This window comes from Budorcas taxicolor, chromosome 16 (genome assembly GCF_023091745.1).
Source record: "Budorcas taxicolor isolate Tak-1 chromosome 16, Takin1.1, whole genome shotgun sequence".
Lineage (NCBI taxonomy): Eukaryota > Metazoa > Chordata > Mammalia > Artiodactyla > Bovidae > Budorcas > Budorcas taxicolor.
This window is the reverse complement of record NC_068925.1, coordinates 25061362-25088706: the sequence shown is the minus strand read 5'-3', so window position 1 is coordinate 25088706 and position 27345 is coordinate 25061362. Positions and strand designations below refer to the sequence as shown.

The 27345-nt window shown below is 38.3% G+C and overlaps 1 protein-coding gene across 1 annotated transcript in view; it reads right to left on the bottom strand.

The window, feature by feature from the left end:
• The window catches only part of MARK1 (microtubule affinity regulating kinase 1), a 137930-nt gene that overhangs the window by 49391 nt on the left and 61194 nt on the right, over nt 1-27345 (bottom strand). Inside the window, exons 2-3 of the mRNA XM_052653441.1 lie at nt 12071-12274; nt 10768-10821 (exon numbers count right to left, since the gene is read on the bottom strand). Coding sequence (XP_052509401.1) covers nt 10768-10821; nt 12071-12274 — 258 coding nt within the window. The remainder of the gene's footprint in view (nt 1-10767; nt 10822-12070; nt 12275-27345) is intronic.

The window sequence follows — 27345 nt, the reverse complement described above, 5'->3', positions numbered from 1 at the left end:
TCAGTTCTGTGGAGAGGTATTCACTTTTCAGTTCAGTCCTTCCTGGTTAGAGGTAAGGATCAGGATTAGGCAAAACCCCATTAGTGTAAATCAATACATATTTGCCTTATTTATTTCTTCTCTCAACTACTCTGTTCCTTCCGACCTCTTCCATTCCTTCTGCTTATTATTACTTTTTGATGGTGGAAAAGTCTATTCTATTTATTAGTAGTCAAGTGGACATGGCTAAGACAATGCTCATCCTATTTATTCTCAAAGCATCATAGTCAGGGACCAGTCAAATTCCCATCATCATCTCTACCAGACCTGCTCACTGTGCTGTCCCGGGACCTGTCAATGTTAAGGACTTCATCATCATCTCCGTGTTCTTGGGCAGATAGAGAAGTACTCTGGCCATGGAGAAATTGACAAAGGCAGTGGGCAATCGTGTTCCCCCCAAGGAGAGCTCTTCTAGGCTGTCGTCAGAGTCACAGTATGCTGGGCTCATAAGAGGAGGCTGACATTCATATCTTCTTGTGCCTTTTAACACAGCTTTCTTGGCCTTTCAAGTATTTTGCTCTGATTTGGGTTTGAGGAAGGGCAGAAGCCCGTCTTTGCCTTCACCTCAAACCTTATAAAAATTCAACTGTATCTTTCTAACAGTTTACTGGCTTAGTAATGTGAAGGGTGGGTGCTGCTGTACCCTGTAGGTGGTGTTCCATTCTAAGAGAAAGGGCTTTGTATATACCTTCTCAGAGACACCAGTCATTGAGGGATTTTATATACAATTTGCCTATATTAACAGAACCCTACAGATTAAACTCTCAGCTTTTTAATTTCTAGCATTACCATTTCATTCCTCTTTTACTTCAGACATTATTATTAGGACATCAAATATTTTATGAAGTTATTGCTAGTACCAGTATTAAAACTCAGGCTAACTTCTCTCCATGAAACAGTTCAGAAAAAGAAATCTGAATATACTTAAATTAGTATATATTAGATGATTTATAACAAAAAAACACAAAATGCTTAGTATTACTTCTAAACTTGACAACTTGTCATCAATTATTAAATGCAAAATAATAGGCTCTGGCACTTTGCCTAAATTTTACCTTCATATATGAATGATAATTTTTTTTTAAATGAACTGGTACTAATTTTATAGTGCTACAGTCTTTCCCAAGGGCTTATATGCATACAACTGTGGGCTCAAGTTGCTGTTAAGTAAATACAATTGTTTGAGATATCAAATCAAATAATTTCAGAGAGAAGATACTAAACATTAAATAGACTAACTTTGAAAAAGTGTCCAATCTCACTAGGCAGAAATCATGAAAATCAAAACAAAATCCCTTCTACAAGATTGGCAAAAATTAAGAAATCTGATAATATAAAGTGTTGACAACAATGTGGAGCAAAAGTAAATCTCATACAAAGTTAGCAGAAGTAGATATTGGTGCAGCCACTTAAGAGCAATTTGACATTATTTAATAAAGTTGAGGATATGCATGCCCTTCAACCTTGCAATTCTACTTGGAGAGATATATACCCTTCTATACTTCTTTAGAAAAAGAGGCACACAACAATAAACACTGCTGCATTGTCTGCAACAGCAAAAACAAAAGGCTAACTAGAAAAGAAAAGAAACGCTAAAGCCACAGGAACAGTCTAAATACAAACAGAAAGCTGGGCTAACTAGTAGATGCCTACTGAGAGAACGGGTAAACTGGCTTACTTGTACAATGGCATATAATAATAGTGAAAATAAATGAACTAGGCTAGACATACTAACAGCAATAAAACTGTAAGACAATGCTAAATGGAAAAAAGTAAGTTGCAGAAGAATAAAAAGCTTAAAAATAAATAACATATAGTATTTTATGTAAAGATGCACATGTGAAAATTTTTAAACAAATGAATGGGAATAAGAAAGACCAAATTCAGAATAGAAGTTATTTCTAGGTAGAAAGACAGGAATAGAACCAAGAAGTGACACACAGGGCTTCAACTGTATCTCTAGTTTTATCTTATAAAAAAAGATCAGAAATGAAACATTTCAGTCCAATAAATAAATATCATGAGAAAGCAACTTTTTTAAAATGGGAAAGATGTTTTGAAGTCTCCATCCAAAAATTAAAAATAGACTAGTGTACTATATCAACAAACTTCCCAACTTAGAAAAGCCAGGAGTATGACTCTTAAAATAACTGTGAAAATATTACATAGTTCTTGAGAATACAGAAATAGATGTACACTTTTCAGCCAAAAAAGACTGAGAAATTAGAAAAGAGGTCTTCAGAATCAGAAGCAGAAATACAAGCATCAAAAGCAAAATCCAAATAGTACTATTCAAGCAAAACTAAAGAGATGGTTTATGGATAACTCTTGGTTCTGGGTGCTTAACTTTAAGAAGGGCAGGGGGATTTAACACCTGTTGTGGAGATAGGAAAGGTTTCCCTGAAGAAATTACTCTTAAGGCTGAAATGTGAGAAGTGAGCAAGAATTAAATGAAGTGAAGTGATAATCGCTCAGTTGTATCCGACTGTTTGCAATCCCATGGACTGTAGTCCACGGAATTCTCCAGAACAGAATATTGGAGTGGGTAGCCTTTCCCTTCTCCAGGGGATCTTCCCAACCGAGGGATCAAACCCAGGTCTCCAACACTGCAGGCAGATTCCTTACCGGCTGAGTCACAAGGGAAGCCCAAGAATACTGAAGTGGGTAGCCTATCCTTTCTCCAGAGGATCTTCCTGACCCAGAAATCAAACTAGGGTATCCTGCATTGCAGGCAGATTCTTTACCAACTGAGCTATCAGGGAAGCTCAGAGGGAATGGTAAAAGCTTAAGAACAGGGTGGGGTGAAAAGCTGCAAAGGCCTGATGGCTGAAACAGTATGAATAGGACCAGATGAAAGAAAGGCAGTGGAATTGGAGGAGGAGGGGATGAGGAGAGTAGGGAGAAGCTGGGGAGAGTTGGGGGACCATGAGTTGAAAAGAGAAGGAAGGATCTGAACACCATGCTAATGAAGTTGATTTCCAGACTACAAAAAATGGAATGCCGTTTGAAAGTTTAAATAGACAGACAATATAATCAGACAGGCTCTGCATCCTTGATGACTTTTTAAAGGATATATACGTGTGTGAGTGAGTGAGTGAGTGTGTGTGTGTTGGGGGCAGGGAGTGTTGGGTGGGGGATGCAAAGTGCAGAAAAACTGGTTGGAAAGCTAGGGTGTAGTCCAAGGAAGAGATAAGAGCAGTGGTGTCCAGAAGATCGGGACGAGAAAGACATGTAAGAAATAAAATCAGAACAATTCAAGGACTGAGATGGTGAGGAAGGGAGAGGGAGGAGCCAAGGATAGTTCTGAGGATTCTGGCCTGCACAACTTGGGGACAGTGTCACTCATTGAGACAGGACACTGGAAGAGCAACAGGCGGGCAACATACTGAGCAGGTGGGGGGAGGTCATGAGTTCAGCTTTGGATATAAGTTTGGGTTATCTTTGAAGGATTACAAGCACATGTAGGAGGGGTTCTGAGTTGAAGAAATAAATCTGTGTTTGCTTATAGGTGATCATTTAAACCAGAGTAACCCTTGACACAGCCTTGGAAGAGAACATTGAGAGTTCTAGGGCCATGCCTTGTGAAACTCCAACACTGAGCAGCCAACAAAAAGGAATATGACTCCATTTAAAGGAAAGAGAAAAGGGGGAGCCAAAAACACAGAAGAAAACATAAGGGGAAATATAATCTTCACTCAATACATATTTGCTATATTAAGAATTAATTAATTAACACATGTATGGGACTCAATACATTGTCAAGCAGCTTTAATCATAAGGCAGTTTCCATTTATAGCTTTACTTTTTTTTTCCCCTTATTTCTACTAAATTTAAAAAATCCTAAATTATAACAACAGATTGACCAGTGAAAGAAATGAAGGAAATACTGGGAGGTATGTCAAAGACATTCAGATTAATTAGTGCATCCAACCTTATAAAAGCAGTTCTTTAAGAAGATTATGCACAACTCTCAGACAGATTCTAGGCTATTGATATAATCACACTAAAAAGTCAAAAGACTAGAAATTTCAATCTGAAGGATAATAGCAAATGGTTCTTAATATACTCTTTGGATGTGCTTACTCTGGAAAGTAGTCTTCATATTTGGATGTAACATTTGTATGTTAAACCTCCCTATGTTATTGAACTCTTTGTCCAATAACTGAGGGCTAAAACAGGGTTTAGAAAAGTCAGAGTTTTGGTCAGTGAACTGCCTGAAATACAGTTTGGTCTTTCCAAAAAGGAGCTGCCCCAGTGGTTCAGCAGTTAAGAATCTGCCTGCAAGGCAGGAGACGTGGGTCTGATCCCTGGATCGGGAAGATCCCCCGGAGAAGGAAATGGCAACCCACTCCAGTATTCTTGGTAGGAAATTCCACGGACAGAGAAGCCATCCATGGGGTTGCAAAAGAGTTAGATACAACCTAGCGAGCGATTAAACAAGAGCAATTCTCCAGAAAATCTGGTTATCCTCAACATTTAAACTGTTGATATTTTAGTTAGACATTAACTTTATTGGTATCACCTTTTAAAAGAAACTTGTTTAGAAACTAACATAATATTGTAAAGTAATTATCCTTCAATTAAAAATAAATTTAAAAAGAAACTTCTTTGAACACCTGCTCCCTCAAATTCAACATATTTCCGTGTGAAAGATACAATTCTCAATTCTCCACACTGTGTGCTACACAGACATCTCCCAATAGCCGAGATTTTATGAGAGTCCCTGTTTCCAGCATTCCTTTAATATCAAATCAAGGTCAGAGATATGCTACCAACCAAAAATTTCATGGAGAATGAAGCAGTGAGTGACTTGTGTGTATCCTATATATTCACACAGCAGTATCACTCCTTGTAGGTGTGTGAACTTATATATATAAATTCAGTAATGATTCAAAGACAACTTTTGCAGTCTACAACCAGCTTGCTGCTGCTGCTGCTGCTAAGTCGCTTCAGTCATGTCCGACTCTGTGCGACCCCATAGACGGCAGCCCGCCAGGTTCTGCTATCCCTGGGACTCTCCAGGCAAGAACGCTGGAGTGGGTTGCCATTTCCTTCTCCAATGGGTGAAAGTGAAAAGTGAAAGTGAAGTCGCTCAGTCGTGTTCAACTCTTCGCGACCCCATGGACTGCAGCCTACCAGGCTCCTCCGTCCATGCGATTCTCCAGGCAAGAGTTACTGGAGTGGGGTGCCAGCTTACTAAGTGCTAATTCTTCTCTTATGACTTAGGTTTTCATTTATCCACGAAAGAACTGGTCAAGACTCTTCCTTCAAATCATCTACACACATGAAAAGAATTGTACACAAGAAGTACTCAGCGCGTAAGTGGTTTTTGAAGCTACAAAGTGAAACATGTGAGAGAGCAAGCATATGTGAGAGTAACTGGTTTTCAACCTATGTTCAACAGGGAGATTTGGTAAGGAATATTGCCAAGGAGCTTCTGCTTTCTTCTTGATCCAAAATATTTGTCAATAATTACAGGATTGCCTTTACAAGTTCGGTCTTTTTATTTGTTAAAAGAAATGTAATTCTGAATTGCTTCCAAGATTCTGTCTTCCTCTCTACTTTTACTGACCAAATTCCTCAACATGATACAGATGATTGTGAAGATATTCTGGAAAACGTAACTACCTTACCAGAGAGGTCTCTGGGCTTCATCTGAAAACGCACTGAAGTATAAATGGCTTCAGTTCAGTTCAGTTCAGTCGCTCAGTCATGTCCGACTCTTTGTGACCCCACAAATCGCAGCACGCCAGGCCTCGCTGTCCATCACCAACTCCCGGAGTTCACTCAAACTCACGTGCATCGAGTTGGTGATGCCATCCAGCCATCTCATCCTCTGTCGTCCCCTTTTCCTCCTGCCCCCAATCCCTCCCAGCATCAGAGTCTTTTCCAATGAGTCAACTCTTTGCATGAGGTGGCCAAAGTACTGGAGTTTCAGCTTTAGCATCATTCCTTCCAAAGAACACCCAGGGCTGATCTCCTTTAGAATGAACTGGTTGGATCTCCTTGTAGTCCAAGGGACTCTCAGGAGTCTTCACCACCACACTTTAAAAGCATCAATTCTTCAGCGCTCAGCTCTCTTCACAGTCCAACTCTCACCTCCATACATGACCACAGGAAAAACCAAAGCCTTGACTTAGATGGACCTTCGTTGGCAAAGTAATGTCTCTGCTTTTCAATATGCTATCTAGGTTAGTCATAACTTTTCTTCCAAGGAGTAAGCGTCTTTTAATTTCATGGCCGCAGTCACTATTTGCAGTGATTTTGGAGCCCCCAAAAATAAAGTCTGATACTGTTTCCACTGTTTCCCCATCTATTTCCCATGAAGTGATGGGACCAGATGCCATGATCTTAGTTGTCTGAATGTTGAGCTTTAAGCCAACTTTTTCACTCTCCTCTTTCACTTTCATCAAGAGGCTTTTTAGTTCTTCACTTTCTGCCATAAGGGTGATGTCATCTGCATATCTGAGGTTATTGATATTTCTTCCGGCAATCTTGATTCCAGCTTCTGCTTCTTCCAGTCCAGCGTTTCTCATGATGTACTTTGCAAGAAGTTAAATAAGCAGGGTGACAATATACAGCCTTGACGCACTCCTTTTCCTATTTGGAACCAGTCTGTTGTTCCACGTCCAGTTCTAACTGTTGCTTCCTGACCTGCATACAGGTTTCTCAAGAGGCAGGTCAGGTGGTCTGGTATTCCCATCTCTTTCAGAATTTTCCACAGTTTATTGTGATCCACACAGTCAAAGGCTTTGGCATAGTCAATAAAGCAGAAATAGATGTTTTTCTGGAACTCTCTTGCTTTTTCCATGATCCAGCGGATGTTGGAAATTTGATCTCTGGTTCCTCTGGCTTTTCTAAAACCAGCTTGAACATCCGGAAGTTCACAGTTCATGTATTGCTGAAGCCTGGCTTGGAGTTTTTGGGCATTACTTTACTAGCGTGTGAGATGAGTGCAATTGTGCGGTAGTTTGAGCATTCTTTGGCATTGCCTTTCTTTGGGATTGGAATGAAGACTGACCTTTTCCAGTCCCATGGGCACTGGTGAGTTTTCCAAATTTGCTGGCATATTGAGTGCAGCATTTTCAGAGCATCATCTTTCAGGATTGTTACCATTTGACAATGTTTTTACACAACAGATAACACACTAGCAGTAAATGAATTATTCATTCAATAAGTCTAACTACTAGATGTCAATTATCGAAACTTTTTATACTTGCCCTGCTTGTGCAAAATCACTGTCATAAGGATTCCTATTCTATGTAACTGGGATGCAGCACTTCTCATTATTAATGAGCTTCAGTAGTCTTATTTCTGTTTTCATTGCAGGTTTTACTACTCAGCAGATGACTTCTGAACCACTGTGCTATTTTTCTGATTTTGAAATACAATGCAACACAGTAAAATAATAAAAGATACAAATTAATAAGTAATATACAAAAGATAAACTGCACCCTGATGATTGTGAGCTGAGACAAACTAACACAAACTTTGTCAATCTGTGTATAAATTAATATGTCCAAGTTTCAAACTTGGTGGAATTTCAGAGAAAACAACAACTAATCTTACATTTCAAGTAAGTGAACTATGAATAAAACTGCTTCATCATTCTGCTTTTTCTCCATCAGTAATAGGCTGCTTAAAAGATCCCCAGTCACTAGTATAGCTCATAGACCCTACTCTAAAAAACCACTAATATGTGAGGTGGGAGTCATGCTACAAAGAGGAAAAAGTAAATATAACATCTATGCTAAACAGTCTTAAACTATGAAAATGTATTAAACTGGATTCCATTAATTTAAAATATGTAAAATCACTGCAGATGGTGACTGCAGCCATGAAATTAAAAGACGCTTACTCCTTGGAAGGAAAGTTATGACCAACATAGATAGCATATTGAAAAGCAGAGACATTGCTTTGCCAACAAAGGTCCGTTTAGTCAAGGCTTTGATTTTTCCAGTGGTCATGTATGGATGTGAGAGTTGGACTCTGAAGAAAGCTGAGCACCAAAGAATTGATGCCTTTCAACTATGGTGTTGGAGAAGAGAGTCCCTTGGACTGCAAGGAGATCCAACCAGTCCATTCTAAAGGAGATTTGCCCTGGGTGTTCATTGGAAGGACTGATGCTAAAGCTGAAATTCCAATACTTTGGCCACCTGATGCGAAGTGCTGACTCATTGGAAAAGACTCTGATGCTGGGAGGGATTGGGGGCAGAAGGAAAAGGGGAAGACAGAGGATGAGATGGCTGGACGGCATCACCAACTCAATGGACGTGAGTTTGAGTGAACTCCAGGAGTTGGTGATGGACAGGAGGCCTGGCGTGCTGTGATTCATGGGGTTGCAAAGAGTCGGACACGACTGAGTGACTGAACTGAACTGAATACAAATAACACAGGCATATTATGTGAGCAATGTTGAAACTAAAGATGCTAACAATTCCAAAGACCAAACTGTTTTTAAGAAGTCTATATTTCAGAAGTTTGGAAGAACTGGGGTATCAAATTTAGATTACTTTCATCTATCACTAATGTTGGCAAGGGAAAGTAATATTCCCTTTTAATATGCTATACAAAAAAGAATAAACAAGAAGGACCAGCTTAAATTCAGATCAAGTTCAGAACAAGACTTAACCAAATACTTTTGGGTTGAGATGAGATTAAAATGAATCCTTACTGCAAATATGTGCTGTCATAATCTGCCTTTTAAGCAGGACACCTAAGGCATGGAAAGTCATTTTGCTGTTTTTTACTATTACTTGACTATCAGTGCTAAGGGGAAAAAAATGATTACTTTTAATTTCATGTTTTATATATTTATTTCTTAGATATGACTGGCTGGCATATGAGATGCTCCTAGCATTCAATGAGTAAGGCCAAATGCTGAATATTCTACAATGCATGAAAACTATGCAAACCTTGATCTGTTCTTTTCTAAATCTTTTAACAAAAAGCGAAGCTATGAACATAAATAAAAATTATTCTGAAAACAACAAAATACACATGGTGTACTGGCTACATTTAGTAAATTTCAATCTTTGCTTTTATTTTCATAGATATAAGAAAACAAAATTGCCATCATTTTTTATATGCCTGTTTGGAAAAGCAACCTTTTATCAGCAAGATTAGCCGAATGTAGCAGAATCTAGAACAGAAATTACATCACCAAGTATATTTTTTATCTGAATAACATTCCAGCTTCACATCTGCATGTCTGCATGTTTCAACAAGCGTGACTTTCGTTCCACAACTTTCTCTGGGCCCCTCTGGGAAACAGAGTGGGGGTCACACTGCCCTGCATCCAACAAGCACAACAGGCCTGGACTAGTTCTACATGTCACTCAAAATCCCTTAATTTACCAGAAGATCACACAGATTAACCTTGGAAAAGAGAAAAGGCTAGCTGGGCCATGAACAGGGCCTCTGGGCTGTTATGCAGTCTCTGTGTTTTAAAGGGACTCCCAGGAGAAGGGTGGGTAAAAATTTGCCCCACTGTGGCTCTAATACAGGAAGAAACAGCATCTTTGGATAATCTGTCTGCCCAAGGAAGATGCCTTTTTATAACTCATACCACTAAGTCATGATTAGCTGAGAGACAGGTACTGGAAGTTTCTCCCAAAAAATATCCAACAAGGTATATATCATCTCACACTCACAGAGAAAAAAAAAAAAATCTAGCAAACCTATCATGTTCACACAGATGAGAAATACCCATACTATGAAAAGCTATACTGGTTGGGAAATTTAAAAGGATTCTCAGTAAGTAAAAAGACAGAATTAAATCTCTGAAGTAGAAATATATAAAATAAACTGAGTTATCTGGTACTGAAACAAGTGGGAAGTCTTGATTATCACTGACCCAAATTTTTCATTTAATGTTAGAATCACAGCAGGTATAGTTATACATACCACACTAAAACTTTCTTATAGAATTCTGTTTTAGAAATCCAGTTATTTACACCACACTTACATATATGACCACGATCCCATTATATTCTCATAAAAATAATAATGTACTTTATACATAATCATACATATATATCTTATATATTACACAGTGAGCTATATATAAACAACATATATGGCACAAACGCTAAAATATTTGCTTCATTTTTAAAGTACTAAAATGTGTATCTGAGAAAGTTTTCCCAAATAAATAATTAATGAAGCAACACAAACCAGCTCTACTAAATTTACCAGGTCAATTCCCATCCTACTTGCTTTTTTTGGTCCCTATGCTGTTTTATGTTCACCCTTTGAAGAAATGTTCGTATCTTCTACTATAAGTTAGCTTAGAGTAACTTCTACTCTAAGTTAGCTTACAGTAACTTCTACAGTAATCTACTGCAGTTTTTGTGGAGGAAGGAAGAGAAGCAACTGAAGCAATAGGAAAGCCACCTACTGACAACAGTATCTCATAAGTTGATTAGACTGAAGCAGAATCCTAAGTACTTCAAAATATCTGATACAAAAAGTTTTATCCTACTGTATTAAAAGACGTAAGTTCCTTTGACACAGTAAATGCATTTGAGTAGATATTTTTCAAACATTTGATTAATACTTAAATATTAACAAATGTAAATATTATGTTGATATCAAGTCTTTTCTTCATATACTGATGAAATGTAGAATTGTACCTAGTGGGAAATTTAGAATAACTGATTCTACAGAGTGTCATATATTCATTATAAACTCACATTATAATTACTTACTATGAAAATAATTAAATACCTTTTGTAGACTAGTAGGATTTAGCTGAGTTTTGTCTATTATTTTCACAGCAACCTGAAAAAGAGAATCATTAAATTTTAATTTGCGAATACATATCTTAAAGAATAAAATTTATAAAGAAAACATCTTTTGTTTCATCCTAACTAGTTATAGCTATACTGGGGGTTAACATAATTGGATGGTAAAGTTTTGATAACTAGACAGCCTTAGAATATATTCTATTGGCCCAAGTCTGTAACCTATTTCATTCTGAGTCAGTGAAATTACACCTTTGTTAAAGTTCTTCCAAGGTTCCCCTTTTAAAGTAAAAATCATTTGTACCTTAATATTTGACTCATGATCTTGATAAGTCATAATTATCAGGAGAGGCTTACAAACTTTTAGTAAGTTAAGTAATACGTGGGGAGAGAGACTGGACACCCAAACTTACAGCAAACTAACAAAACAGGTTTAAATGTCCTCTAAGTCTTTGTCTAATATAGCCTGTGTCCTAATAGCTCCTGGGGTCAAAACAGACAGAGAAGACTAAATTTAACCATAAGTGACAGTAATATTATGTATAAAACAAAATGGAAACTTAGCAAAAATGTTTTATGACAGATTTTTCATGATGTCCTAATTGGATCCAATCATTTAATGTAGAGTGTTAGATGTTTAACTATTTTGAGTCTTTAATATATAAATTATTAAATATATTATTATTAAAACATATATTTTACTATGTAAATATACCTACTTTGAAACACACAGGATTTTAGAAACCTGATTCTCTTATTATCTGAGAAAAACATCTGTAACATTTGCTCAATGTAATCTCTAAATAGATGAAAAATTAGTGGCTAATTTCCTATACATTTATACCTAATTTACTTCAAGTAGTGGTTTTTTAGATTTATTTTTTATTCAGGTAACAGTGGCTTTTAACACTATGTAAGTTTCACGTGTACAACCTCAGATTTCTATTCCTATATACAGTACAGCTTAAGCAGTAATTAATAAGAAGTTATCCTAGCCCTGTTCCTGGGGTTGGATAGCAAGGGTAATCTGAAATGTTTATGGAACCCATACAATAAAAAGACAGAAGGCTAAGAAATCCTCATGTGCAGCACATCTGATTTATAAGAGATGCTAATACGTAAGGACAGTTTTTCTGTGCTACCTATGTACATTTCATTCACACATACCCCAGTGTTTACTATATTACAACTGTTAATTTATTTCCAGAATCAGCTATAGGAAAGCGTTTTTTAGTAAGACTCTGGAGAGGTCCAAGTAACTATTAAAAGGCATCGTGAAAACTTACCTCTCTGCCGGTTAGAACATGTCTTGCCAATTTCACTTTGGCAAAATTTCCCTTCCCTATTGTCTTTTGTAAACGGTAATTTCCAATGTGAGGCTGTTCGTCTGTTGCTGACGTAATGGAGTTTCTACACCGAGGGATGTTCTGTCTGCTACTTGATTTGGTTGGCTGGATATGGGGTTCAGTATATCCATCCACAGATGTATGCTAAGAAAAAGGTTAGAAGATTTCATCATTAATTAAACTATATAATTAAAGGACAGTTCAAATAACACTACAAACAATTTTCATTGATAATTCCTCTCTAACCTGGAGGGGTAGGATAGGTTAGGAGGTGGGAGGGAGGCTCCAAACAGAGGGAACATATGTAAACCTATGGCTGATACATGTTGATGTATGGCAGAAACCAGCACAGTATTGTAATTATTCTTCAATTAAAGATAAAGAGGGCAAAAAAATGCATCTCTAATGAAAACAGATTGCACTACACCATTTCTAGGCATTCTGTTTGCAATTTCTACTTGACTTTAGTTCCCTTTGCCAGGGGGAATATAATCACTTAAAATGAAATGTTCTGCATAGCTTTAGACATATGCTTTTGCTTTTAAAAAGACATAAATGGTTAGATAGCCAGGAGCCCCACAGATCATTACTCTCCTAAGGGTGTTACCCCTGTAGGCTGCAGTGACAATCCAGATCCAGATTGCTTCATTACAATGGCAGAATGTCTTCAGCACCAAGACAACTTCACGAGTACAGCTCTGTTTCTCTAAACCAGTCCAGCTACTCGTCCTGGTCACTCTTTCATTTGCTGGGCACCTAACTTTGGCCAACTAACCAGCCGTTTCCCACGACAGGTACCTTTAATCAACTCCTCAGCCCCTCACCCAGTTTCCCATGCCCAAGGAGGAGCCATCGATAGCCCTTCTGGATCCATGACCTTATACCCACTGCCTTCTTCCCCACATTAAAATCGTGCCCTTTTCAAGGCAGAGACGTCACTTTGTCTCAGCGTCTCACAATCACAGTAACCGACTGTGTTATCCTGGGGCTCAGCACCTCAAGTCCCAGGTAAGGCTGCCTAAGGAACCCTGTTTGCCCAGCTCTGAGTGTCCCTGCTCTTGGCTAGTTTTGTCTGCTTTCTGAAGTAAATAAAATTTGTAGCATTTTCTGTAAAAATGTAGAATTATTCATGACAAACATAACATCATTATCTGACATCTTAAAAATAGCTGAAGATGAGTACAACAAATTAACAAAAGAAAGGAAGGGGCAGCTTTTATCTGCAAAGTAATTCAGACATATGTTGTCCAACCTATACCACCAAAAGCATGTCTAAAAAATTTTGATCAGAAATTTCTTAAAGGCAACTTTGAAGATGACACCATTTACTAATTTCATGCAAAGCAGGACTCAAGATCATTTTTCTGTTTGTTTTTACTTTTGATATTTTTAAAAAACTTGGCTCAGGATTAAAGGATTTTCTGTGTTGCACACACATTTGCAGCCATTTTGAGTTAAGAGTCACCCTGGGGTATTTTCACAGCAAACTGTACTCCCATGTGATTCGATCTACTGCACGGTCATACACTCACTTCTTTGTGTCTGCCACCTTACCGTGAGCAACGTGAGGAGACAGGTTTTCTTTCCACTTTTATACACTTACCACACTGCAGAGTGCCAGATATATAGGAAAAGTTCAATAAACCAACAGTTCTCAAAGTGCTGTCCTCAGACCAGCAACATCAGCATCATCTGGGAACATGCTAGAAATGCAAATTCTCTGACCCGGTTCCAGAACTACGGAACAGAACACTCTGGGGGAGGAACCCAGTAAGCCAGTCCTCCAGGTGATTCTGATGCAGGCAAATTTGAAAACTACTGCAATAAATAATATAATTAGGCAGTAATCACAAAGTTACTCACCGATTCTTAGCGACGTTTCTATTATCTGAGCATAAACAAGAGATTTTAATTATAATCATTTTCTCAGAGTCAATAGATCATTATAATAATTACTACAAATAGTACTTCTCTACCTGAACTTGTCCAATGGGACTATGGACTTCTCTATCGTTCAAAATTCAGTTTTATCTCCTCGTCAACAAAGTGTTCTATGTCTTTCACAAAGCAGAACTGATTACCCCTCTTTTCTGTTGCTATTTTTATATCCAGGAAAAACTTCTACTATTGGACTATCACACCATCTTCTTAAGTATTGGTCTATGGTTAATTTTCATTGTTAGACTTAAATCTCCCTAAACTCCAGAAATTAATATGGATAGTTAGTTAGTGTGTGCTCAGTCGTGTCCAACTCTTTGCGACCCCATGGACTGCACCATGCCAGGCTTCTCTGTCCATCACCAACGCCTGTCAAACTCATGTCCATCGAGTTGGTGATGCCATCCAACCATCTTATCCTCTGTCATCCCCTCTTCCTATCGCCTTCAATCTTTTCCAGCATCAGGGTCTTTTCAAATCAAATCAGTTCTTCATATCAGCTGGCCACAGGATTAGAGTCTCAGCTGTAGCATCAGTCCTTTGAATGAATATTCAGGACTGATTTCCTTTAGGACGGACTGGTTGGATCTCCTTGCAGTCCAAGGGACTCTCAAGAGTCTTCTCCAACACCACAGTTCAAAAGCATCAATTTTTCGGCACTCAGCTTTCTTCACAGTCCAACTCTCACATCCATACATGACTACTGGAAAAACCAAAGCTTTGACTAGATGACCCTTGATTGGCAAAGTAACGTCTCTGCTTTTCAATATGCTATCTAGGTTGGTCATAACTTTTCTTCCCAGGAGCAAGTGTCTGAATTTCATGGCTGCAGTCACCACCTGCAGTGATTTTGGAGCCCCAAAACATTAAGTCTCTCACTGTTTCTACTGTTTCCCAATCTACTTGTCATGAAGTGATGGAACCAGATGCCATGATCTTAGTTTTCTGAATGTTGAGTTTTAAGCCAACTTTTTCATTCTCCTCTTTCAATTTCATCAAGAGACTCTTTAGTTCTTTTTCGCTTTCTGCCATAAGTGTGGTGTCATCAGCATATCTGAGGTTACTGATATTTCTCCCAGGAATCTTGATTCCAGCTTGTGTTTCATCCAGTCCAGCATTTCTTATGATGTACTATGCATATAAGTTAAACAAGCAGGGTAACAATATACAGCCTTGACGTACTCCTTTTCCTATTTGAAACCAATCTGTTGTTCCATGTCCAATTCTAACTGCTGCTTTTGACCTGCATACAGATTTCTCACCAGGCAGGTCAGGTGGTCTGGTATGCCCATCTCTTTCAGAATTCTCCACAGTTTGTTGTGATCCAAGCAGTCAAAGGCTTTGGGATAGTCAATAAAGCAGAAATAGATGTTTTTCTGGAAATCTCTTGCTTTTCTGATGATCCATCGGATGTTGGCAATTTGATCTCTGGTTCCTTTGCTTTTTCTAAAACCAGCTTGAACATCTGGCGGTTCACGGTTCATATACTATTGAAGCCTGGCTTGGAGAATTTGGGGTATTACTTTGCTGGCATGTGAGATGAGTGCAATTGTGCGGCAGTCTGAGCATTCTTTGGCAGTGCCTTTCTTTGGGATTGGAATGAAAACTGATTATCTTCTAGTCTTGTGGCCACTGCTGAGTTTTCCAAATTTGCTGACATACTGAGGGCAGCACTTTCACAGCATCATCTTTGAGGATTTGAAACAGCTCAAATGGAATTCTATCACCGCCAGTAGTTTTGTTTGTAGTGATGCTTCCTATGGCCCAATTGACTTCTCATTCCAGGATGTCTGGCTTCTAGGTGAGTGATCACATCATCGTGGTTATCTGTGTCATGAAGATCTTTTTGTACAGTTCTTCTGTGTATTCTTGTCACCTCTTCTCAGTATATTCTGCTTCTGTTAGGTCCATACCATTTCTGTCCTTTATTGTGCCCATCTTTACATGAAATGTTCCCTTGGTATCTCACATTTTCTTGAAGAGATCTCTAGTCTTTCCCATTCTATTGTTTTCCTCTATTTCTTTGCATTCATCACTGAGGAAGGCTTTCTTATCTCTCCTTGCTATTCTTTGGAACTCTGCATTCAAATGGGTAAATCCTTCCTTTTCTCCTTTGCCTTTTGCTTCTCTTCTATTCACAGCTAATTTGTAAGGCCTCCTCAGACAACCATCTTGCCTTTTTGCTTTTCTTTTTCTTGGGGATGGTCTTGACCACTGCCTCCTCTACAATGTCACAAACCTCTGTCCATAATTCTTCAGGCAGTCTATCAGATCTAGTCCCTTGAATCTATTTGTCACTTCCATTGTATAATCATAAGGGGTTAGATTTAGGTCATACCTGAATGGTCTAGTGGTTTTCCCTACTTTCTTCAATTTAAGTCTGAATTTGGCAATGCAATCTCAAAAATGATATATCTCTGTTCATTTCCAAGGCAAACTATTCAATATCCAGTAATCCAAGTCTATGCCCTGACTTGTAATGCTGAAGAAGCTGAAGTTGAATGGTTCTATGAAGACCTACAAGATCTTCTAGAACTAACATCCAAAAGAAAATCCTTTTCATTATTATAGGGGACTGGAATGCAAAAGTAAGAAGTCAAGAAACACCTGGAGTAACAGGCAAATTTGTCCTCGGAATACAGAATGAAGCAGGGCAAAGGCTAATATAGTTTTGCCAAGAGAACACACTGGTCATAGCAAACACCCTCCTCCAACAACACAAAAGAAGACTCTACACATGGACATCACGAAATGGTCAATACTGAATATGGTGTTAGGCACAAACAAAGACAATACAAAGCAGCCAAGTAAAGAAACTTATGGTCCCTGTGCTCCTGACACCTATACTCGGGATGACTTATGAGGAATGATGTCTTGCTGTCCAGATCTCTTAACAGCAGAATGAGTTAAGATATTTGAGTTATATCTCAATGCTGGTTGCAGAGCATATTCTGACTATAAATCAAACTGATAGACTGAATTATTAGCTCCAAATTTTCACATCCTTTGCCATGTAACTTTCCAATGTCCTCCTGCTGAGGGCAGAATATAGTTTTACACTCTTTGGGCATCCGGTCATATGATTTGCTTTGGCCAATAGAATGAGTTCAAAATGGTGGTATAAGCCAGTCCCATACTAGTCATCAAGAGGCCCTGCTGTGTTTCAACTTACTCTCTCACATTTCTGCCATCCCCATGAGAAGGGTGTGTCCAGGCTGAAAGCAGAAGGAAGATGAGAAACACACTGGGCAGAGCCACTCCCAGCTGAGGTCAGATTAACTCAACTGATCCCCAGACAACCCGGTGACTCATTAAGAAACAACATATGCTTGTGAGTTTGAACCACTGGGTGTTGGGATGACTTGTTACAGAGCAATACAATAGCTGATACACAAGAGCAATCACTACTTTCTAATTAAGAGGTCATAAAGGAAAAATGAATAATTAGGAGATTCTTATCAGACATGTTCAACTTTTAGCTAAGCTACAAACAACAAAAGAGAGGGCAGTATAATCAATTCCCTAAGGAGAAACTCACTGCAGATGGTGATTGCAGCCATGAAATTAAAAGATGCTTACTCCTTGGAAGGAAAGTTATGACCAACCTAGACAGCATATTTAAAAGCAGAGACATTACTTTGCCAACAATGGTCCATCTAGTCAAGGCTATGGTTTTCCCAGTGGTCATGTATGGATGTGAGAGTTAGACTGTGAAGAGAGCTGAGCGCTGAAGAATTGATACTTTTCAACTGTGGTGTTGGAGAAGACTCTTGAGAGTCCCTTGGACTGCAAGGAGATCCAACCAGTCCATTCTAAAGGAGATCAGCCCTGGGTGTTCTTTGGAAGGAGTGATGCTAAAGCTGAAACTCCAGTACTTTGGCCCCCTCATGCAAAGAGTTGATTCACTGGAAAAGACTCTGATGCTGGGAGGGATTGGGGGCAGGAGGAGAAGGGGACGACAGAGGATGAGATGGCTGGATGGCATCACTGACTCGATGGACGTGAGTCTGAGTGAACTCTGGGAGCTGGTGATGGACAGGGAGGCCTGGCGTGCTGCAATTCACGGGGTTGCAAAGAATCGGACACGACTGAGCGACTGAACTGAACTGAACTGAAGGAGAAACTCTCGATCAGGTAACCTATCAATATTTAGGGGCAGCATTCTTGACTGTTCTGTATATCCTCAACAAGTATGGTGAGACACAGAGGTCAGCAAAGTTTTTTATAAAAAGCTAGACAATAAATATTTCACGTTTTGCAGACTCCACTGTCCCTGTTGGGTACTCATTTTTAAAGAAACTTTCTTAGCTCAGGGCCATATAAAAACACACCCAAAGGCTGCATTTGGCCTATAGGATGCAGCTAGCCAACCCCTACTGTAAAACGTCATGGTATGAAAGGCAGAACTTAACTGCTTCTGGCCAATCCTACCAACAGAAAAGGAGATTCTAGGAAAATATAGGTATGGCAGTGTCTACTTAGGAGAGGAGGGGACAGAAGGCTCTTACAAAAATACTATTCTTTCTTTTCCCACTCCTAGAATTGGAAAAGGTAATATATTCTCCAAAATCCTTTTTAAAAATGAGATCTCCTAACTTTCCACATTAAGTATGACCCTTTTTAGGAGCCATCCAACTCTCTCAGAATGCATTTAGAGGAGTCTCAAATTAGAAATTACAATGGAATATAAAGCACATTTTTTATATTATGATTCTAATTATAAAACACCCACCCAAACAAATATCCCTCCCCTCAAACCCCCATTTTTCCTCAGGACTGCCATAGCACCACTCAGCAGCAGAATCTTTCCCTAAAGGAACTTTCTGCAGAGTAATTTGAGATAACTGATCTCACTCCACGCTGATCAATATATTAACTCTCAAACAAGAAGCCTAGAAAAAAATGTTTATCCAGCATGGGCTGAAGTCATGCTGTGCTGTGCTTAGTCACTCAGTCGTGTCCAACTCTCTGATCCCATGGACTGCAGCCTGGCAGGCTCTTCTGTCCATCGGGATTCTTCAGGCAAGAATACTGGACTGGGCTGCCATGCCCTCATCGGGCTGAGGTCATAGTTAAGTTTAATTAAGAACTGTCTCAACCATAAGGCTGATAGGTACAAGATATTATGCAAGCTCAATAATATAATGGCTATAAATTCTAGTCCCTCATCTTTAGCTGAAAATACAAATTCAGATTTTATTTTCTTTCTTCAAGTTGTCCACTCAATCCAGTAGACATTGAATTCCTTCATTTTTCTGCAGCAGCGGCAACATGAACCTAAATCTGGTATGAGATGTAGTGTATTCAAAGTAATTACAGGCAGCAATTTCATTAGCTCTTCAAGGAACTAATCCCATGGATTATCAGACTTAGAATTCCTGAATAATAATAGAATCTTCCCTGCTTTCAATACCCAATGAAATGAAATTTTTCTACTCACTAGCTATGCATCCTTGGGCAAGTTGTTTAATCTTTATGTGCATGTTTCCTCGTCTATTAAAGGAACTAATAATAAAGTCTGCTGCTGTTGCTGCTGCTAAGTCACTTCAGTTGTGTCCGACTCTGTGCAACCCCATAGACGGCAGCCCACCAGGCTCCCCCGTCCCTGGAATTCTCCAGGCAAGAACACTGGAGTGGGTTGCCATTTCCTTCTCCAATGCATGAAAGTGAAAAGTGAAAGTGAAGTCGCTCAGTTGCGTCTGACTCCCAGCGACTCCATGGACTGCAAACTACCAGGCTCCTCCATCCATGGGATTTTCCTACCTCATAGCTATTCTGAGGATTACATAAAATTATTTTTGTAAAGGTGCTCAGAATAGCACATAGTAAGAACCATACTTACTCCTTGGAAGAAAAGTTATGACCAACCTAGACAGCATATTCAAAAGCAGAGACATTACTTTGCTGACTAAGGTCCGTCTAGTCAAGGCTATGGTTTTTCCAGTGGTCATGTATGGATGTGAGAGTTGGACTGTGAAGAAGGCTGAACGCCGAAGAATTGATGCCTTTGAACTGTGGTATTGGAGAAGACTCTTGAGAATCCCTTGGGCTGCAAGGAGATCCAACCAGTCTATTCTGAAGGAGATCAGCCCTGGGATTTCTTTGGAAGGAATGATGCTAAAGCTGAAGCTCCAGTACTTTGGCCACCTCATGCGAAGAGTTGACTCATTGGAAAAGACTCTGATGCTGGGAGGGATTGGTGGCAGGAGGAGAAGGGGATGACAGAGGATGAGATGGCTGGATGGAATCACTGACTCGACGGACGTGAGTGTGAGTGAACTCCGCAGTTGGTGATGGACAGGGAGGCCTGGTGTGCTGCGATTCATGGGGTCACAAAGAGTCGGACACAACTGAGCGACTGAACTGAACTGAACTGAAGAACCATACAAGTGCTTATTGATTCAGTTCAGTTCATTCGCTCAGTCGTGTCCGACCCTTGGCAACCCTATGAACCCACAGCACGCCAGGCCTCCCTTTCCATCACCAACTCCCAGAGTGCACCCAAACCCACGTCCATCGAGTCGATGATGCTATCCAACCATCTCATCCTCTGTCATCCCCTTCTCCTCCTGCCCTCAGTCTTTCCCAGCGTTAGGGTCCTTTCCAACGAAGTCAGCTCTTTGCATCAGGTGGCCAAAGTATTCAAGTTTCAGCTTCAACATCAGTCCTTCCAATGAACACCCAGGACTGATCTCCTTTAGGATGGACTGGTTGGATCTCCTTCCAGTCTAAGGGACTCTCAAGAGTCTTCTCCAATACCACAGTTCAAAAGCATCAATTCTTCAGCGCTCAGCTTTCAATATAGTCCAATTCTCACATCCATACATGACCACTGGTAAAACCACAGCCTTGACTAGATGGACCTTTGTTGGCAAAGTAATGTCTCTGCTTTTTAATATGCTGTCTAGGTTGGTCATAACCAAAGAAACAAACAAACAAAAAAAAGACCCATCTCCTAGGCCAGAAAACCAATCCCAAATTTCTGCCATTTCCCTGAGTGTTTGTTGCCTGCAATGACTTCTGGTTGCAGGCAGTCAGGTTGCCTGTAACCTGACTGTGTAGAAACTGTACTAGTTTCCGTACAGTCAGGTTTCTTGTCTCTAAGCAACAGAAACCAACTTAGGCTAAGTTTAAAAAAAAAAAAAAAAGGGGGAATTTTTTTTTGAAGTCTATTGGTAGCCTGAAAAAAAATTCTGAAGGATAAATTTGTATTCGAGTGAAAGAAGACAAGACTATGCAAAGAGCCAAAATAAAATAACTATACTTGGTAATATGGAGTAAAACGGAAATAAAATGAGGAGATGTGACAAAAACGTCTAGGGAGGGAATTGGGGTGAATGCTACTAATGGACTAGATGTAATAAATGATGTTTGAGCTGGACCCAACAGATGGCAATGAGCTAGATAAACAGGAGAAGAGCATTTGAGGCAGTGAAATGAATAAAAAGAAAAACCCCCAAGGTGAGAGTATACTTTGGAAAGTCAAAGAAAAAAGGTACCTAGGAAAATGGTATATTAAATGGAGGATCTTTTGCAAAGGCCTACATGTTGAAAATTCAGTTGTCCAACTGAATACTACTGGAATTCAAACTGTTAAAGTTATGGATATAGAGCCCCTGCACACTGGACCATACAGAGTCAGATTTAGAAGGCAAAAGATGGTGTAGCTTGGCTAACCTATTAGGTAATGAATGAATAAATGAATATATGAATCAATCAAATGACAAATACATGATAAAGAAAGAATATTCCTGAGAAGCTATATATCATATATTAGACCTGAAGCTGGGGATGTCACAGCTCACTTCCCAGGACTCTAGAACATGCCACTTTGCACACCATAACTATTCGTCAGTCAGTTAACACCAATACAGGCCACAACAATTTAGAAACAATAGCCAAATTTCTATTTCTCAAAATCATTAAAAGAAAAAAGTAGGGAAGTTATGGTTCTAATAATGGATAAATAGTTGTATCTGACTAATCTACTAGTAAATAAGAATACAATCTCCAGACAAAATATTGAAAACAATTGTTTGGTGGCCCTGAAGAGCCACAGAAAGAAGCCAAAAACTGGAAGGAGACTGATCTTTGTAAAAACGGAACCACATAGGGTGAAATTTTTAGTTTCCACCTGGGGCAAACTCTGATCCACCAAGCTCCCAGTGACTGAAATTCAAGCAACGCAACAGTCTTACTGACTTAAGGAGTCAGAGGATGGAGCTGATAGCTAAAAAAAAGAATTGATCTAAGAGTGAAAAAGGAAACTCTGATGAAAATAAAGTTATGGAGAATAAAACTCTAAAGTCCTCACACAAACTACAGGTCCCTTGCTGAGCCCTAAACCAAACGTCAGCAAGAGAAACTCCAAATAACGTGTCAGAAGGAGACAGATACAAGGTTAGGGAAACTATAGATTTGCCTATTGCATGCTACTGGAAAGGCTGAATTTGAAGTCTGAGTTAAGCCAAATTAACTTCCTGTCAAATCAACACTTTTCAGAGGAAGATAAATAAATCCAGAGACTCTGTTTAGTACTATCAACAATGTCCTATATACAATCAAAATATACTAAATACATGATGGAACAAAAAATGAGACTGTCAAGAGAAACAGCAGTCAATAGAAATAGACACCAAGATGTTCTAGAAGTTGTACTCAACAGGCAAGAACTTTAAAGCAGTTATGATAACTGTTTCTAGAAGTAAAGGATAATATGATTAGAAGAAACAAACATGGGAAATATCAGCAGAGAAATGGAAACTATAGTTAGAAAGAAGTAAATGGAAATTCCAAAACTGAGTAGTATGATACTTTTTAAAAAACTCAATTCACTGGGCAGGTGTATAGCAGACTGCAAAAGAGAAAGGGTCAACAAACTTGTAGACAGATGAATAAAAATTAGCCAATCTGCAAGAACTGAGTATCAATTAGTCAATCTAAAGAACTAGGAAGATTAAACAAAAAGCAGACAGCCCTATGATCTGTGGGTCAATAACACACACTAACACATGTGTAAATGCGGTACTAGAGAAGGAATAAGAAGGAAAGAAGGGAGAAAAATTACTAGAAGCAATATGGTCATATAATTCCCCCAAACTATGAACCCCAAGCCAGATAAGTTTGAAGAAAAACAAAAGGAGCTACATCACAAAGTCTAAGTACTAAAAAATTATGTATAGCTGGGTGAAGTGGGGTGAGGAACCTTAAGAGGAGTTAGGGGAAAACAACACAATACATACAAAGGAGTGACAATACAAATGGTAGCTCACTTCTTATCAGAAACAATGGCCATCGGGTGACAACGAAAGATTTTTGATGTACTGCAGAAAAAACATAAATGCAACCCCAAATACTTTACCCAGTGAAAATATTCTTTAAAACAAGACAATTATTGTAAATCAATAATACTTGAATAAAAATTGTAATAAAAGATGAAGACAAAATAAAGATATTTTTAGATGAACGAGAACTGAAAGAATTTGCTGCCAGAAGATATATGTTATATGAAAAGCTAAGGATAATTTTTCCAGCTAAAATAAAGTGACCATAGATAGTAATCTAAACCTACAGAAAGGAAAAGAGAGCTCTGGAAATGGTAAATAAATGAGAAATATAAATAATACATATTTTGCCATCTTTCTTTAAAAGAAATATGACTATATAAAGCAAAAAAGGTGTAACACCATATTGTGGAGTTTATAAGAAGTAATATATGTGAAAAAAAAAACACAAAGATCAGCGGAATTAAAAGGTTCTTTTAAGAGTTAATTTTATCTGAACTGTTGCAAAATCACCCTATGTAGACTGAAGTAATACATGGGTGCATTCTGTAATCTCTAAAACAACCAATGGGGAGAAAAGGCACTGGAAAAGATACAGAAGCATAGGTAAGTCAACAGAGGAATTAGAATGAAATACTAGGGGTTCCCTGGTGGCTCAGTGGTAAAGAATCCACCTGCCAATACAGAAGACAGAGGTTCGATCCCTGGTCCAGAAAGATCCCACATGCCACGAAGCCCACACATCACGACTATTGATCCTGTGCTCCAGAGTCAGGGGACTGCAACCACTGAAGCCCACGAGCTCTAGAGCCTGTGCTTGGCAACAAGAGCAGCCACTGCAATGAGAAGCCCACACACTGCAAAGAAGAGGAGTCCCTACTCACTGCAACTACAGAGAAGCCTGCTCTGCAATAAAATAAATAAATAAAATTATTTCTTAAATGGAATACTAAAAATTAACTGATTGATTCAAAAGTTGAGAAGAACAAAAGAAGAGAGGAACACCACCAAAGAAAACAACAAAATGAAACTAAAAGAAAAACAAAAGAAAAAAATTAAAGCCTTACCAAACATTAATAATTATATTTAATGTAAACAAGAATTTCAATTCAAAGACAGGATTAAATGAGCTTTCAAATTAAAAGATGTACTTTAATTATGAATATACAGATAGGCTGAAAGTAAAACTATGAGAAAAGAAATACTAATGCAAACAGTAATAAGCAAAAGAGAGCTAAAGAAGCTATAATAATGTCAGGCAAAGTAAGACTTCAAAACAAGCAGTACTAACAAAATAAAGACACACAGTTGATAATGATAAAAGGATCAACTCTGAGGAAGACATAACTATCCTAAATATGTATGTGCCTGATAACTGAGTTTCAGTGAACAGAAACTAACAGCAAAGGGAAAAAATACACAAATCCACAACTATGACTGGAGATTTTAACAACACTCTCTCAACAGTTTAAAGAACTTTACTCAAAACCCAGTATGAGTAAGGAAGGTCTGAACACACTATTAATTTGAGGTAGATTACAGATTTCTTAAAGCACATGAATCACAGTCTCCAAGGCAAGAACCCTACTCCAGATTTTTTAAGCTTTAAGTATCAAATTACCTTCCTGGAAAACTGCGTATAGATATTAACAACTGTCGCTTATCAAAGAACGACTTAAAGAACAGCTACATGTCGTACAAAAGCATGACGGAAAATATCATTAATAATGACGATGCCTATTTCACAAGGATCAGGCAATAAATGAATTTAATTGTCAGAAAAATCCTCTCAAATGGTATGCTTCCTTTATTGTATTATCATATAATGACGCCTCCCTCATTCCACAATTTCAGTGTTTCAAGATGAAATTTCTTTTTAAATAGCACAATGGTGAGTTGCTTCAGTAAAAGCAGTGGTTTTATAATAAAGCACTGCAATGAAGCAAGCCAGCATCCTCCGAACTTTTAGCAAGTCTCAATCTTTTCGCTGGTGAAGGGTTTGAAAGAGCTCAAAAATTAACAAAATGTGAAAGAGAGAAAGGACGTAAGCAAATGCTACTGGAAAAATGATGCCATCGGTTTTGTTTGATTCAAGAGTTGCCATAAACCTTCTATTTGTAAAAAACACACATTATCTGTGAAGCAAAATAAAGCAAAGTACAATGAGAGAGATATGCCTGTACATTCTTCTATACAACAATTACTACTTTACGATACAATTGCCTTTTCTTTGGAAACTATCTCCTTTTAAACTGTGAGCTTCAAAGTCACCAAGCACGGTTTCGTTTACATGGTTTCGTTTACATTTCTTTATCATTCAAATAGTGAGTGTTGCATGAATAGACCCACTAAACATGTTACAGTTTAAATATCTCACCTAAAATATAAATTTAAAAACTCAATTTTATCTTATACATTAAAGATGTACATCTCTTTTATACATCTCATTATTGCAATGAGATGACAACAGATCTTACAAGACAGTCATGTATCAATTTTTAGAAAGATAAACCACAAAAATGAAGTCCAACAAAGATGACAAAATAGTTATTAAAACAAATTATCACCAAAACTTTCCAATAGCTACCAAGCTATGCACTGCATGAACCCAGGGGGCAAAAGCTGCACAGCATAGTGACCCTGCCTGTCTGAAACAAGTAACTGTGTAATTTTACAAACTTTCTTACTATAAGAGATCTCTGATCTGATCTTTTTTTAGGAACCAGAAGTGGGTTTGATTTTTAAACACCTCAAATATACGATGCTAATAAAGAAATGTGGCCAATACAGTTTACAGGCATGCCTTGTTTCACTGTGCTCTGCTTTACTGTGCTTCATGGATGCTGTGTTGTTGTTTTCTTTTTAATTGAAGCTTTGTGGTAACTTTGCATTGAGTAAGTCTACTGACACCATTTTTTTCCTCACAGTATTTGCTCATATTGTGTCTCTGTGTCACACTTTGGTAATTCTAGCAATATGTCAAACTTCATCATTATTATTATATTGACTGTACTGACCTAAAAAGGCAAACTTAATTCTATATAAGAAAAACATTACAACTTACCACTTCAATTTGAAAAACAGAGTAGCTCTGAGTGATAATCCATAAAAACACAAACAAGACAAGATCTCATGAAAAACTCAACATTATAGTAGTGCTAGATAGACCAGTAATGCTTTTGAAGAAGAAAAACAAAGCAGAAAGATTTACTTGTATCATTTCTCCACTGTTGACCTGAATACAAACCTAGAAAATTCAAGTAAATAATAAAATATCTTCTGGAAGTACTACCTGAGTTCAACAAAGTTACAAGAGAGAAAACATCCTTAACAATCAGTTAGATTCTGAGTCATTTGGTGAACTCTGAACTCATCCTTTCATATTCAGTTTATGCATTTCCTCCCAGGAAAAGCCATACACCATATCAGAGCTTCTATTCCAAACCCCTCTACTTAGCTGAGTTCCGTGCCCATTGTCTTTCTACAGTTATTTCTAGCAACGCATTGCCCTAAATTTTAAAAGTCAATTTTCACTAAAATGATACATGATGCTTCACCAGTAGCTCATCTGGTAAAGAATCCAACTGCCAATGCAGGAGATGTAAGAGATATGGGTTCAATATATGGGTCGGGAAGATTTCCCTGGAGAAGGAAATGGCAACCTGGTCCAGTATTCTTGCCTAGAAAATTTCACAGATAGAGAAGCCTGGAGGGCTACAGTCCATGAGTTGCAGGGTCGGGCGCAAGTGAGCATGCAAACAAAATGATACATGCATATGGTCAAAAATGTCAACTAACTCTAACAGGCTGTGAACAAAAAATATCAGTCCCCTGTACCACCCTTTAAGATGTCAAGCCTGCTCCCCAGAACCTTCTCTTTTTGCTTTTTCTTCTAAAATTGGCTTAAATGTTTCTAAATAAAATGCTTTCATTGCTAATTCAAGAAGTTCATCATTAGAAACCAAGTAGTGTTCTTTCTGTCAGCTTCATTGT